The sequence below is a fragment of the Olea europaea genome, chromosome 1 (assembly GCF_002742605.1).
Source record: "Olea europaea var. sylvestris chromosome 1, O_europaea_v1, whole genome shotgun sequence".
In the NCBI taxonomy this organism is placed as follows: domain Eukaryota; kingdom Viridiplantae; phylum Streptophyta; class Magnoliopsida; order Lamiales; family Oleaceae; genus Olea; species Olea europaea.
The window spans coordinates 2,742,008-2,757,806 of NC_036237.1; the positions used below are offsets into that span (position 1 = coordinate 2,742,008).

The 15,799-nt window shown below is 34.9% G+C and overlaps 1 protein-coding gene, 1 long non-coding RNA gene and 1 pseudogene across 3 annotated transcripts; 2 read left to right on the top strand and 1 right to left on the bottom strand.

Annotated features, from left to right (window-relative positions):
- Nucleotides 1-1,309: 1,309 nt before the first annotated feature.
- Nucleotides 1,310-3,265, bottom strand: LOC111403018 (protein PLANT CADMIUM RESISTANCE 8). Its single transcript, XM_023031365.1, has 4 exons — nt 2,983-3,265; nt 2,675-2,746; nt 2,097-2,309; nt 1,310-1,404 (listed from the first exon to the last, which is right to left on the bottom strand). The coding sequence occupies exons 1-4, from the start codon at nt 3,263-3,265 to the stop codon at nt 1,310-1,312; spliced, it is 663 nt and encodes a 220-aa protein (XP_022887133.1).
- Nucleotides 3,266-4,909: 1,644 nt separating this feature from the next.
- Nucleotides 4,910-6,268, top strand: LOC111371156. Of its 2 annotated transcripts, none has more exons than XR_002698533.1 (3): nt 4,910-5,247; nt 5,366-5,766; nt 5,867-6,268. It is a non-coding gene; the product is annotated as an uncharacterized LOC111371156 (long non-coding RNA). The 2 variants fall into 2 exon arrangements; XR_002698538.1 differs by having other exon boundaries at nt 5,416-5,766.
- A 3,887-nt stretch (nt 6,269-10,155) lies between these two features.
- LOC111403028 overlaps nt 10,156-15,799 on the top strand; it is a 28,198-nt pseudogene continuing 22,554 nt past the window's right edge.

The following is a 15,799-nucleotide window of genomic DNA, read 5'->3' on the forward strand; positions in this document are numbered from 1 at the left end:
CCACTAACTTGTTCATTGTTTCATTCAACGTCTCTAGTTGTTTGGCCATATTGTCATAGTGTGCATTACCACTTTGTGTAAATATTTTCATATTATGAATATTTCGAAGATTTACCTGTTCAACGATGTCTTGCGTGAGTTCTCCAAGCAATGCACGCATGGTTCGAGGACTCAGCTCCGTCATTAGTTCGTAATGACTGTTACTGCTCTGATTTTGTCCATCTATTCGTGGAGAGGCATGTTGCTCCTCATATCGCTCGATTATAGATTGGATTCCTCCCTGACTTGCTCCTTCCTTGTCGGATCTCTGAGACATATTGTTTCACCTTTTGCACTTTCAACACCTAACACCACTGTCCCACTGGGCGTGCCAAATTGTTTCGCGCGTGTTAATTCGCTAACAATTAAAGAGGATCAGACGATTGTGTAAGGGACAAAACCTCTTGAGACAAAGTCCCAAAAAGGGGTGTTCTTTTTATTGGCGATGAACTTTACAATTGGAAACGGAAAACAACGTGCCTCCAAGGGGCGCAAGCACACGAGTTATAGAAAATGAAGTGTTTAAGTCTAAAAGTTAAAGGAATGAAAATTACATATTCTCTGTTCGAGAGTTTTGGATTCGGTCCTTTACTTCTAAGTTCTTTCTCCCTTTTATACTTCATAGGCGATCCCTTTATGATTAACTGCTCTAAAAAACTGATTGATCGCCCTATAACTACCCACTTTCTTTGTAGTGGCCATTTTGTCATGAAACTGTCCTTTTAGCTGCTGCCATTATCTTGCATCGTTCAACCGCTTTCGATTGAACCCCTTGAGTCGTGAAACGTGATAAGGTTACTTTAGCAACTGCTTCAATAACTGCATTTCTTGATGATCATAATGCGTTATGTTTGTTAATACCTTGGGCGACTTGAAGATTTGGGCGAGACTTTGGGCGACCGTATGCCACTCTATTCGTTCAGATTCTGAGCGATTTGCAAACTTGGGCGATAGCGTTACCGCACTATTGGGCCCCTTATTTGGGCATTCACCTTGATTCGTTCAATTGGATTTCGTTCTTTGGACTATCTGATTTGGGGATCCTCCAATTGGGCTTTACTCTCTGAACTGTTCAATCTGGGCTGAATTTTTATGTGTCAACAGCTTCAAATAAACATGATTTTCAATCGAACATTAATAATTGATTTACATAATTAGGGTTACTAGAGACAAAACATTTTTCATATTTATTTCTCTTTTCCAACGAATCTTACAAACATTAATTTCGCGTCAAACTGAATGACAACCTTAAATTCGTGAATCAGAATCTTTATCTAGACATTTCTTGAACAGGAGGAGGTCCGTTTCTCTGTTCATTTTGATTCTGTATCGCTTGTTGTTGATGAGCAAGAATCCCATTCCATCCTGCATGTAATTTAATTGCACTTGTCAAAAAGATTATTCTCATAAAATATTGTCAAGTTTATATTCCAAAATATTATTAGACTTCAATGAAATCTTATTGGATTTGCTTGTTAAAGAAACACAAGAATTCACTAAAAACAAAAAAAAAATTAAAAATTAAAAAAAATCTCCCATTGGAGAAACATCTTTTACGAACGATCAAAATAACAAAAGATTACTTCTTTTTCCCCCCGTAATAAAGGCTAGCCAAAAATGTTTAGAGACGAACATTTTGTGACAATTGAGACAATTTTGGAAGGAGAAGAGATATAAAATGCATTTCTAACATCTAATTTATGAGCTTAATTAGGTATGAATATGAAGAAAACATATACACGCACAAGGTTCACATCAACTCAACCTGGTCAAGTTTCATGCCAAGTAAACCTTTTTCATTATACTTGACATTTTTCACTTTTCTAGTTAAGAAAGAAATTTTAGACAAAAATGTTCTAACATGGCATTTTGTCATTTGAACCCTAGAAAGGGGTTCTTTTACATAATTCGCTCTGTCAGATGAGAATTATTAGTGTCGCTGCCTGAACTTAATAAACAGATTAATCCACAATAAATGTTAATGTAATGAAGAACTATTTATCTAGACAATATTAACATATGGTAGACAAATAAATCAAAAAAATCATTATGTATACCTAGAGCAGGATCAAACCCCATGTACTGCAGCTCTCTGAATTCTTGACAAAGGGAACAAAATGGAAAAATCATGTGGGATACAAAATCTTGATATGGAGCTTCTACTAGACCAAATCTTGTCCTTAGCTTTTTCCTATATTTTGATCCTATGATCCAAAATGAGCAAAAACCAGGCAGCATTGCAAGGTACATGAAAGTCCCCAGCGGACAAGCTGCATGTATCGACAAGCAAATATTAGAATAATTTAATTAAATTGGGTTTAGAAATTGACGTTCACTGAACTTATAAGTGATCGATATCATCCGAGTGATAGAAGCATATTATCACTTGTTTTACATTTTTTTTTTTCAATCAAATTGTTTCATCTAACTCAATTTCCATATAATCAAGGCCAACATTGTCACAATCATTGTTAAGATAGACTCCGTCGATTATATCTTGTTTCGATTTAGCTAAAGATGAAAATAGATAGACATTAAGGTAAGAGTTTGTTTTGTTTTGTTTATTTTACGGCCAGCAAGGTAAGAGTTAAGAATGAAAGTTATGTGAACATTTCCAATCAAATTGAGGGCTTACTCGTTTCTCCATGGTCGAGGACCTCTGCTATCTGGCCAAATGTCACCCAGGGCAAAAATGCTGTCATAATAGCTGCAAAAGGAAAACTGTTATGGTCTCGACCAATTGTCCTAATATTTTTACTTATAAAAGAATAATTTAGAGATCATTTTCGAGAATGATATAGATACATATGTGAGATCACCAATGTAGTTTTTTTCTTATTCATTGTGAAAATACATTTTACATTAAGGATAAACCACTATAAATATCGAAATTAGGGTTTAGTTTGTGGAAACATATTGTTGTGTAAGGATAGATAGAAATACCATTTGTTTGGTTTAGATGAAAGTCAAACAAGCCAGTGCTCCAAGGCTTTCCTACATATGGAGGCCGCCCCACCTGCGAGTTGGGAAGATACGAGGTCACTGGTTCAACTGTTGAGTTGCTTCCTATCATGGAGTTTGGAGGAAACGAGATCACTGATTCCACGATCTCAGCGTGTTCGACAGATGGATGTTGTTGCATCTTGAGATTTTTCGGAGGATATGAGGTCACTGTTTTGGGTACATTTGAAGTTTCGACTTCCTCATTGGCTTGAATTTTACCCATAGTGTTACAAGTTTTGGTCGAACTGAATGAAGATCTAAAGCATCTCTTTTCAATCCTCTCTTTATAGAGTCTCTGCTTAATATGATTATCAATCAGACTATTTAAATTATACGTTGTCCACTTGCAAAATATCTTTTAAATTATGAGACAACTCATGCCATAAATATTTAAATTTTCAGCCAATGTATTATGTATACAAAATGTATTCCACTTATTGATTCTTTTAATTGGTTATAAATATTCTTATTTATTAATCGCCCAATTTATAGTCGATTATCATTGTCTACCTTCAAGAAATACACTAGCACAAAGTGGCATGTTAGAGACGGAAAAGCTGGTGTGAACTTGAGAGTTGTAGAGGCGTGTTTTGCAAAATGACATCTTTCGATCGAACCTTGTCGATTTTTCTGTCTCCTTGTCCGTCAATCCCTCTCCCTCTCTCAACCGTTTCATTTATATTCTTGCGAATACAACATATCAATGTGTATCTCCTTATCTTAGAGTTGTTCCACCAACATATCAAATACGTCATTGCTGTCTAAAAAAATCGATAACAACAACATTCATTAATCTTCAACATTCCCATTAAATTAAAACAATCAAATTACTGTCTTTTGAGTGTTTCAGGCTGTCAAACGAGCTGACGGCAGTTGCTCCTGAGATGCCCTATTAATGCTGGCTGTTTTGGAAAGAATTTTTATTTTCTCTTATTTGGATAAGTTGACTTTTCTCTCCTTGGTCAATTTATTAACAAAAAAGAAAAATAAAAGAAAAAAAATCATTTTACAGCTAGATGATTGGTTGACTAATTTTAATGATTTAAGAATTTCCAAATAGGGGTTGCTTGCGCAAAAATTTGATAACAATAATGACAGATTTTATATTTGAAGCCATAGCTGGGGAATAAAGCCATTCTGCATGAATTGCTACAAAGTCAGAGGCTATACTTCTACGTGGAAAAGTTGATATTATTCATCCAATTCGGACAATGTTGGCTGAAACTGAATCAAAGTATGCGATGACATCACCTTCATTTTCAGCTAAGTTAAGTGTAAATATTATTAGCACACGTAAATGCTAAGTCCGACATATATTTTTTGTCTTCGATTTCTGAAGAGTGATTTGTTATTTCTTTATTATTTTAGTGAAAATTACTAAAATAGTCAATTTTTGGCTTTTCATTTACAAAAATGTCACATTTTTTATGTCTTTGCAAAATTGTCAATTTTGAAAAATTTTGGACATTCTTGCCCATCTAGATCATTCAAATACCTTACATGTCCTTCATTAAAAATTGATTTGACTAGATAAAAAAATAGTATAAAAAGCTTTAAAATGTCACATCAAATGCTCTAATATATATATATAGCACTTGTTTGAGCCCTATTTTTTTGAAAAAATATATTCTTAAACAGTGTTTTGATATTATTTCAACCATATATTCTTCAGTAAAATAATATTACACGAAAATTTAAAACTCTTCAATAAAATAATATTACACGAAAATTTAAAACTTTCCCTTATTTTTTAACCATACATTTCACATCATTATACTATTCAAAAATATATTTTCCTGGCAAAAATGGGGTTCAAACAAGGACATAGTCTCTCTATCTACATTAAAAGAGACGATGTGGTGTGCATTATTCATTTTTGTCTCCTCGTTTTCACACTAATCCAGATTCACTACTGTTCATTAACAGGTTCACTACTGTTTACTACATATCTCCTCTATGAAGGTACTTTTTGATCTCTGTCTCTCTCTCTTCATACGTACTTGACGTTTGTATCTCCATTTCTATCGGACTCCAACATCAACTTTGGGGACAAGGACGAAGGGGATCTGGATTTCATCGAACTTCAACATACAGCTTGGGTATTAGGACGAAGGAGACGACGACGATGAAGAAGAAGGATCCGTTGCGGTGGTCGGCAAGGTGGAGAAGGACCTGAAGCTCGACATCAGCGATCGTAAGGCCAAGGTCGATTTTGTAACCCTTTCCTTTTCATTATCGGTTATTTGATATCAAAAAAATTTGTTGAACCCATTTTCCAGTGGCTGCTCCACTCTAATTGGGAACTCTCATTTCTTGGTTTCAGTAAATCTACATAAGTACCATTCTTCACCCTTTTGACTACAATCTTTACAGAAGGTGAGGCTCAGGGCACCTCAGCAACAGTGCCGACAGCAAAGAAAGAAAAGAATAAAAGAGAGAGCAACCATAGCCAATAGACATTACTTGGCTGTACGCTCTATTCTTGTTGCCTTTACCATCAATTTTTTTTTCTCATTTTGATTATATCTAATAAATGTATAGCCATATAAGAAATTGATCTGCAGTTTCTTTTAACGTAATGGATTGATGGCTCGTGGGATTTCCTAGGTACACTAAAAAACGAAGACAAGGGATTACTTTTACACAAATTGATGGTAAAGTTGTACAAAAATTGGACATTCATAATAACATAAAGTATGTATATTTCATATATTTCTCTTTTGGGTAATGTTTTGTTCCCTCGAAACAATTTTAGCTCCAAATATTTCTTATTTTCAACTCATCTTTTTTACTACTTATATTTCGTGTTTGTTCGTTTGAGCAGTCAGAGAGGCAAACTATGACTCTATAGGAGGAGGCCGTAGTGGACGAAGATATGATCATGGTCGTCGTCGTGGGTACAACAAAGACCCAACCAACAACGAGAATTTGCATGGAAATATGGAAATTTTTGGTGGTCAAGGAGCATTTGGATAAGTAGTGTATAGTCTAGTCTTTTGTAGGGATAAATTTGATTAACACAGAACCAAAATGTCTTCATGAACATGTCCCTAAGCTGTAATTCGGGTAGTGTATTTTGTGTAATTCAGTCCGATCGAACTGTCGAGAATTACAGATTTCTATCTGTCGGGAACGACAAATTAACCATTGGGCTGTAGATCTATATTTTACACCATGTTCAGCGGATGTTATGAAATTGTGTTTATCATGAGCTGAATTGACTCCATGGATTACGATGTTCCAAATTATCATAAATTTTGTGGATATTGAAAATTACATTTTTAAATGGACAAAACAAGGAAGTGATTTCGCATCCTCCCTCAATGTATATTGAACGACCGTAGAGTATGATTGGCTAATTGTACGTTGTCAAAGATATTTTGACAAAATTTTTTACTTATGCTTATTCTGATTAATGTAAGCGGATAATGTGTACGCAAACGCCGTTATTTGTGTTGATGTTAACAAATGGGGTTCATCATGTGCATAATTTGGTGAACTAATTACAACGTTGCAATTTACAATTCATTTGGCTGGGGATTGAAAATCGCATATGGAAGTCGTTTTGTCCACTCTCCACTTTCATTCGTCATCCACGTGAGCAAAGCTCTCCCCATACGACATGATGGATCTCAAATTATGAGCTATACCTGAAATGTTGGGACTACAAAAGTGAGAATTTTGCACATTCATATGTCAAAGGATTTAATACCATCAAATTGGTGTATTAGAATACTTTGATCCACGTAGTACCAAAAAGAGAGCTTTTCGGGTGTCAAAATCGACAATTGAATTCTCTGTCCATCCCGACAGTTACTAAATATCGAGTTCGACAGTTAAAATGTTTAACCCGACGGTTTCAACGAAACTACTCAACAGTTGAACTATCATAAATTTCGAGGAAGTTAAAAATCATGTGTTTGACTGTTTGAAGAATTTATTACAAAATATTAATGGTGATAATCAATTCTCAACTACAACATCAACTGATCTTCCCACATATATAAAGAAAGTATAACTCAATACTTCATTAAATATGGAATTCTTTAGATTTTGTAGAGAATATTGATATTTTTTCCCTTTCTAAAATATACCAAAAATTAAACACATCAATGAATAAGAGATTAAAAATGGACAATTAATTATGAGAATGTTCTATTGAACATTTAAAGTAGTCAAGTATGTCATGAAAATATTTCTTTCCTACTACCTCACCTTTGAGATTGATTAATAGCTTTCCTTTTTGCCTTGTTGATGACGGAAGAGAGATGAAGAAGAAGAAGCTATTTCAAGTCTTACATGTGTGTGTACTTTGTATAGATTCCACCATTTTTTAATCAAAAATTCATATTATATAATATAATATTCATTTCTTCAATGTTAACAATAAAGAAAAATAAATGTTCACATCACACCATTAATTGCATTCAAATCAAGCATTTATTGCTCCTAAAAAAGGTCTCAAAGGGTAAGATGGACATTTTGTGGAGAAAAAGTGACATTTTTGGAAAAAAATTGTGCAAGACAAATTTTTTTGTGCATTTTTAAATTTAGTGACATTTATGTAAATTCCCCATTATTTTATTGGTAAAATGTCATTAGGGATAAGATCACACTAGAGAAATAGATCAGGCTGCTGGTATAGGCACCACTATTCATCACGCCAAGACAGAAATCAACTTCATTTTCTAAGGTGATTGAAAAGATTCGGCAAAAACCAAGGCATATTGAATAATTATAGAACCAGTTATTAGCAGTTTTCATTTAAGCCTCTCTTTGACCCTCATTTTCAAAAACGATCATTTTTTCTTCAAATATTTTTAACCATACATTTTTTTACTGGACCCACAACTCTATCAACTTTTCTACCACACATTTCATTAACATTTCAAAAAGATTAGGTCTTCGATGATTCCATCTCCTGGATAGGTATCCTACATCCGAACCTTCACAATTTACTAAAAACCGAATTTTTAGTTGCACAAAATAGGGGCTAAATGGAGCTTGGAATGCATTGGCTTGTATGCAAAATACATTGAGTGATAAATTGATATTCAAGGCATGGATCCCACTTATTTTGTCCAATTTTCAGCAAGAAAGAAAATTTGGGAGTCTTCTTTGATGAATTTGAAAAGTCTGATTGATTTTCATATATTTAATTTCCTGTGCAAACTCTATCAAAACAAAGTGGGATTTTTCTTGAGCATCATCTTCATTCAGTTTAATCATCACTAGCGATAATATTGGTAAAATCCAAGCCAATGAGGAAGTGGAAACTCCAAATGTAGTCAAACCAGTGACCTCTTAAGTCTTATCCTCCAAACTCTCAAGCAGAACAGCCTCCATTGGTCGCAAGACCCGGGAGCACTGAACCAGTGACCTCGAATCCTCAGAACTTTCAGATGGGCAGCTGACCTCAGCAGGAAGTCCATCTAGCTTAAACTTTTAAATTCAATGGTTCAATATGGAGCCAATCAAATTGTCCACCCATTTATAAAAAGTGAGCATGTGTCTATGACGAAAATATGAATATAGTCTCCCATTACTCAAGTTTTGAGACAATGTGGCATTGATCTAACTTTGTCTAGTTGTTTTTGCAGCCATTATGACAGGTTTTTACCCTGTGTGACATTTGGTCAGATAGCAGATGTCCTGGATTCTGGAGAATTGAGTAAGCTTTTGATTTTTACTGATTACAAAGCAATATGTTACACTTTCACTTCATCCCAACTTTTGATGTGATAGATCTCAAATTATATTCAAGTCATCCGTCCAATCCATGGGGATTATTGATATTGTTCATGAGCTGTTTTCATCGATGTGCAGGCTAGGGGTCGAAAGATGAAATGAAGAGACATGAAGAAGGGACGTGGGTGGTGTGAAGGCTTGGAGTCGGGAAAATGGTGGTGGTGGGTAGTTGTCGATGGCACAATGAAAGAGGAATAGAGGTGGCATGGCGGCCAAGAGTTGGATTCACGGGTATACTTTGTATTAGGTCGCTCTAATATTCCAAACCTCGAAGAATTTTGCATGTGCCAAATTGTTTATTATGGCTTAAATTCGTTCCCAAACACCTTCTAATGGTTGGGTGATCTATGCACCTTGTCCACTGGGGAGTTTCATTTACCTCTTAATAGAAATGCTAGTTTAAACCTCGAATGAAAGTAAACAATACTTGATTCAAAATCACTGGACATGTGAGAGGAAAATATATAAAATTGACACCATTAGACATCAAAGGGATGATAAAAAAAGGATAAATCTTTATGAATAATTTCCAGTTTTAAAAGAAAAATTTATGTCATTAGATGTTGCGAAGCTCAACTCAACTCCATCGATAAAGGTTGCGGTTGAGGAAAGAATAAACGTGGATTGCAACTACTTGTGGTCAAGAATTACAATGTCTAACAACCTTTGACAGTGTCGTGATATCAATCAAACAAACTGTTAAAAAATAGAGATATATCACTGTTATGATTAAAATGATAAATTAATTGAAAATTGAAAATCTAGGGAGAGCAATTTAAAGCGGTAAAATACCCGTCCCTCCTCGTGTGTGTGCCCCATCACAATGGACAAAATCGTCCTAAATTTTAGTTTTTTTTTTATTTTTTAAATTTTAATCATAGCTAAATAAACTCTTTTAGAAAATATTCAAATAAGTAAACGAGAAACGAAACGGAAAATGAGAATATTTTTATCTCCAATAAAACCGTGGACAAGGAGAGCGCCACCCCATTCCCATCCCCATCCCCATCCCCATCCCCATCCCCATCCCCTGTCGTTGCCATTCATCCTTCAACCAGGTCAAAATTAAAGACCATAATACCTCCAATTATCCATGAACTTTCGCTAAGCTCATGTTTGGTGGAAATTATAATTAAAATTTTAATTCAAGTTAAAGTAACAATTTATTTAATCACACATTTTATGAAACTCACAATTTTTCAACCAAATATTTTTTTACAATTTCTATCAAAATGTACTAAAAATTTGATTTTAATATCTACCAACAGAAAAATACTCCCTTTTTAACTCACATTTCTGCCACGTTTAGTTCTTCTGAGGAGTAAGCAGCCACCACACCTAGCCTCAGAGCAGCCCCCACCCTCTCCAATCCGCAATTCAAACACCAACCTACTCTTGACAAGATTGAATGAATCAAGAACACATAATTAAAAGAACCTCGCGAAATCCCATAATTGACAAATAGAATATGAATATTTTTTTACTATAGTAATTAATCTGGAACTACCCCAAAATGCCAAAGGCAGAACCCACCTACGATGAACATATTTAAGCCTCGTATTCAGACAATACCTCTGTTTCCAAGATTATAGTATTTCTTGTTCGAGCCTGGGACTCTTGCGCTATCTGAATAATTTTTCTCCCTATAATAAAAATTACAACTTTTGGTCATCTAATCAGTTTCGGTCCTTCTCTTCTGGTAAATTTTGCATTCATATATTTAGTTTAAGCTGAAAGATATTGTTTCTTAGTTAATTGGATTAGTGAATTGGGGCGAATGAATTGAACATTAATGATAAATGTTGCATTAAGGAGTGGTTTTTATTTTAGATTATGGGTTTGACTTTTGAGAGAAAAGTTCATGTTTTGTGGATCTGTAGCTGTGCTAAAGGCTTTTGTTATTATGGTGCTAATTGAGGTTTAATGGTTTTTGAATGTAGTTTTGAGTAATTTGGAAAAAAAATAAAAATACGACACTGGAAATTCTTACTTATGCAATCAAATTCTCAAATGGGAATTTGGTTGTTTCAATTCTACCATTTCGTGTGAATGTGGCATGTTTTTGTAGTGCTAGAAGCTTACTGCCAGAAGCTCACCCATCTGGTGTCTCATCGAGTGCAATTGTAGTTGCAGAAAGTTAAGAGCTTGTAATGTGAATTCAGGAAAAACTACATTTCAATAGAGATTTTATTAGGTTTGTTGGAATCGATGTATTTTCTTTGAATCTCATTTGGTTGATTGGAAAGTGGAAACTGATATTCGAAAGAAACTATTACTTAAGTAACATTTTCGAATCTGTATATTTAGTGTAATTACGTTGAGTACAGTCCAAAAGATTGTTTATCGATGACTGAGGAATATAAAAGAGCTGATTTGAGTAGTCTTGTAGTAGGTGCTAAATTGTCTAAAGATATCGGTCGTAATTTTTACTGAGAATGGCATGTAAGTTTTAGCTAATGTTATAAATGTACCAATTCTTGTTCCAAAAACATTACCTTCTTCTAAAGATAACAATTCCAACCCCCAGGTTTAGAGAAGAAGTTATGGGTTGCCAGGCAGTGGGGCTAAGGGTGGAAGGGACGGAGGGTGTTTGTGACGCCGGGTAGGATAGTGATCATCCTATTGGCTTGTTGTAGCAGATGATTCGCAAGAAAGGAACGACAGAAAACGTCCAAAAACCAGAGAAAATACTCTGAAATCAACTCAATATTATTAATAATGTAGAATAACCAAAATTAACCCACAAGCCGAGTTAAATAGCTGCGAAATACGAAATTATGGGAAAATTACCAAAAATGGCAAAATCCCGAAATTATACCAGAATAAAATATTAAGTAAAAGAAGTAGGTTGCCAAAAATTTGGCTCAATTCGAGTTTTCTAACATATGGAAAAAGGGAAACGAAACATTACCATAAATAGCAAAAAATAACTTAAAATTGAATTTTGGAAAGGAAAACAATGGATTTTGGGCCTGAAATTGACGCTCACTGAGCATGGCTGGGTGGCCACGATGTGCGCGCTGAAGAGTGCTTTCCGGATTGGGGTCATAAAAGCGATTCCGATAACCGTAGCCAAAGTTATGACCAAATTATCAAAAACGCGTCAAATTCCTCCAATTAAGAAAATAATTGCGATTTACTTTCCATCTTTGCGTCGATCTGTCATTTCATGGTATCTCAACGTCATCATCGTGCTATCTGACAAATTATCATCACTCGACTCGGATCCTCCTGCATCAATTTGTTAGAGGTTCCCTTCCAAATTTGATTATATGGCATTTGACTCTCTTTTTCGGATTCTTTTTACAGGTTCAGTAAATAATATACTTATGGAGCTTGTAAGGGCAGTTGCCAGCACGGGTTCTGCATCTCCCAAGAGTATTGCCATACGAGCTGATCAAAAAAGTTACACTTACCATCAACTGATCTCATCTGCTCAGAAGATATCAAATTTGTTATGCAATGCTGATTTAAAATCTGTGAGTTGAAACATATATTCCCCTGAAGCTTTGCAGGATGGATGATATAATTTCATGTTGTTCAAATTTTTTTTTCTTGTAGTTCCATTAAAAGGATCCTTGACTTGGCCCTGTAAAGGAATTATGCAAATTTCTCATCTGTATATATATAATGTACAACAATCTCTTCCTCAAATATGACAGTAGTGTTCGTTTCGGTTCACTTTTCCCTCTTCCTGCTTTCTTTCTCGTGGTTGCTCTTGAATTCTCAGCGTGATTTGGTCTACCTTTCTAATTAATAATGTGATACAACAACAGTAAAAACTAAGACTGATTCATAAAATTCGGGATCTGCTATGTGAATACTTTGGGTCTGCAGTAGGGATTTTCAACCACTTGAGTCTTCCTTCCTTAATGTATCCTGTAACTAATAATTGACGACAACACTGAATTGTAAGACCCCTTATCTGCAATGTGACTTGACGAAGATTATTATCAGCAACTGATTAGAATTTATTATGTTTTGAATGGAGGACAACTTTTCTTTAGATTTTGCACTCTTAATTTGCTAGCTTGGACCTACTTCTTTTTGTCAAAAAAGTAATAGAGCACAAACAAACACTTGTTTTACAGGCTGATGGTCACAGAGAAAATAAATGTCTTGGTGGATCTAGAATAGGAATTGTTGCTAAACCTTCTGCTGAGTTTGTCGCTGGAGTACTAGGAACTTGGTTCAGTGGAGGTGTTGCAGTTCCTCTCGCACTCAGCTACCCAGAAGCCGAGCTACTGCATGTGATGAATGATTCGGTTTGTTCCTTAAATCCTGTATCTATTTAAACTGCCTTTTCATTTTCCAGTGATCTTATATACTCCATTGCTGGCAAAGGAAATACATTTAACTTCTAATATTGCTTGACTTTCTTTTCATGACTATAAAATAATATATATTGTATGACCTAAATCCTAAAGCTGTTTGCATATTTGTCATTTGTATCCACTGTTTACTATCATCCTACACCCGTTGTTTTAACTCCCATATCCTTTGTTCAGATAATTATAGTTTTCTTTGCATAGGCATTGTATCAAAATATATGACTATACTTGGTGATGTGATTATTGTTTTGCAGACAATAACTGAAATTGTTCCGTCAATTTCAATGTAGGATGTAGCCATGATTCTGAGTGCTGAAGATCATCAAGAACTTTTGGAAACCGTTACAGCTAAAACTGGTGTTCAATTGTCTCTAATTCCTCATGTTCCAAGTATAAATTCAGACCGTACTGAGCATGATGACATGAGAAATGGAGAAAAGGATGGTGATAAATCTTTTCAGGGGATTAAAGTCTCCAAAGAGATAAATGGTGTGTTACATTTAGAATTGCATAATTTTATATCATAACTGTTGTATATGAGTATTAGTGATGTTATTTTACTTGCATAATTTAATGTATAAATGCAGGTGATGACCCAGCGTGATTATATACACCAGTGTTACAACAGGTAAACCGAAAGGAGTTGTCCACACACATAAAGGCATCTTAGCACAGGTACTCATTTGCACTTAATTTCTGTTGGGACTTAAAAAGTTTTGATCTTTCTTATAAACAAAAGCTTCAGATATGTGGAAACAGAAACCTGGCACACTTTTAACGGAGTCTGAGAGAATTGTCGCATATAATGGCCTTGACATAGTAATATATTAATTTATATTGGGAGAAACAGCACATGTTTTCCATTGCTCATTAAAAATTTGTTTTCTTCAACTATCAACATTATATTAAAATTACTCGTTCTCTAAGCATCTGTTTTGTCTGTAGTTATTAATCACTTGGTTTATGACAGTGTAATCAGTAGAAATAATTGACTACTAGCTGTTTTCTTTTATGGTCTACAAATGGCTATTATTCATATTGTAGGCTTACAGAAATTGTAATCTCCATTCCTAAATCTTTGTTAATATCTTATATGATATTGGTTACTGGGACAATTTTATTATCCCCAGCAACGAATGCTAAATTCTTGTCATACCTTCAGGTTCAAATATTAACAGATGCATGGGGATACACATCCAGTGATCAATTGTTGCACTGTCTACCACTATATCATATCCAGAAATTTTTTCTTTTTCCTTTGTCAAAAGTTGGCTTTTAGTAATTAACGTATAATTACCTACAGTTTCAGTTACATTGTTCGATTAATACATGTTGCCTGATATGGCTGGAAACTCCAATTAATTGTCGATCTTAACTACTTCCATACATGTTCATGGACTTTTTAACGCTTTTTTGGCCCCTCTCTATGCGGGTTCGACGGTAACTCCCTCACCCTTACATTCAACTTCGTATTTGCTAGAATTCGTTTCAGATTTTAAATTGATCTTTCGTGCTACATTTGTCCTTCAGTATAAGTTCTGTTTACTTGTAGTATTCCAATTGATTATATTACACCAATTATATTTTTGAAAGGTCGAATTCATGCCAAAATTCAGTGTGAGAGGAATCTGGCAGAGATGGCGTGAATCTTATTTAAGTGATGAAACCAAAGCTGAAGATGCTATAACCGTGTTTACAGGAGTAAGTTGAGTTTCTGATATCGTCAACTAGTTAGATTGTTGTATTTATAGCTGTCTTCTAGATTTTTACCACCCTTGCTTGCCCTAGAGCTTTTTTTTATGCAAATGCTGTCTTCTCAAGTAGAATTTAACTTGCCATTGTTCAAAATGGAATACTGAAAAGCATATATGGGCACTTAGACAATTTTCACTCCCCACCCCCACCTGATTTTATGATATTAAGAGTTGTTCTTTACAATACCCTGTATTTTGTTTCATGTTCATTACATTGTCCTTTCTGGGTCAGAAATTTTTCTTCCAGAACTACCAGTAGTTCCATAGATTAGCATAACCTTCTCATATATCTACTTTATTTTCGGAATTCTTTCATCCGAGGAGTCAACTGGTCAAATTCAACGAACTTATGTATTTTATAGAGAGCATTTGGTATTTCACACAATGTAATTGTTCTTTTTCCTTGTTCCGTTACATAGGTTCCGACCTTGTACACACGTCTACTACAAGGGTATGAAGCTATGGATTCAGACTCACAAGCTGCTTCTGCTTCTGCTGCAAGACAGTTGCGTCTCATGGTAATTAGCTTTCAATCCTTTTCCTGGTGAAGCCTCAGATACGAATATTCAAGTAGAATTTGGACTTACAATACTTGTTAGTGTGTGGTCTTTTGAGTTCTAATTGGTCATTTTTGATAACCCTTACTCTTATTTTTACTACGATCTCTTTTGTCTTCTTCCCAGCTATCTAACTTTATGGGCTGTCTGATTGCCAGATGTGTGGCTCCTCTGATCTCCTTCTTCCCATTATGCAACAATGGGAAACCATCACTGGACATCGCCTTTTGGAAAGATATGGTATGACTGAGATTTGTCAACTATCTGAAGCTGCGGTTATGGCACGAATAGAGATTTTGAAGAAACGAATTATTTTCCGGGTTTATGTCAATGGTTCGTTGATTATAGTTTGTCATGGGGATTTTTA

Excerpts from the sequence above, each read along its gene's own strand:
- LOC111403018 (XM_023031365.1), bottom strand. The coding sequence starts at position 3,265 with ATGGGTAAAATTCAAGCCAATGAGGAAGTCGAAACTTCAAATGTACCC. Across the intron at positions 2,747-2,982 it reads TCATCTAAACCAAACAAATG|CTATTATGACAGCATTTTTG; the intron begins GTATTTCTATCT and ends TTCCTTTTGCAG. Across the intron at positions 2,310-2,674 it reads CCTCGACCATGGAGAAACGA|CTTGTCCGCTGGGGACTTTC; the intron begins GTAAGCCCTCAA and ends CGATACATGCAG.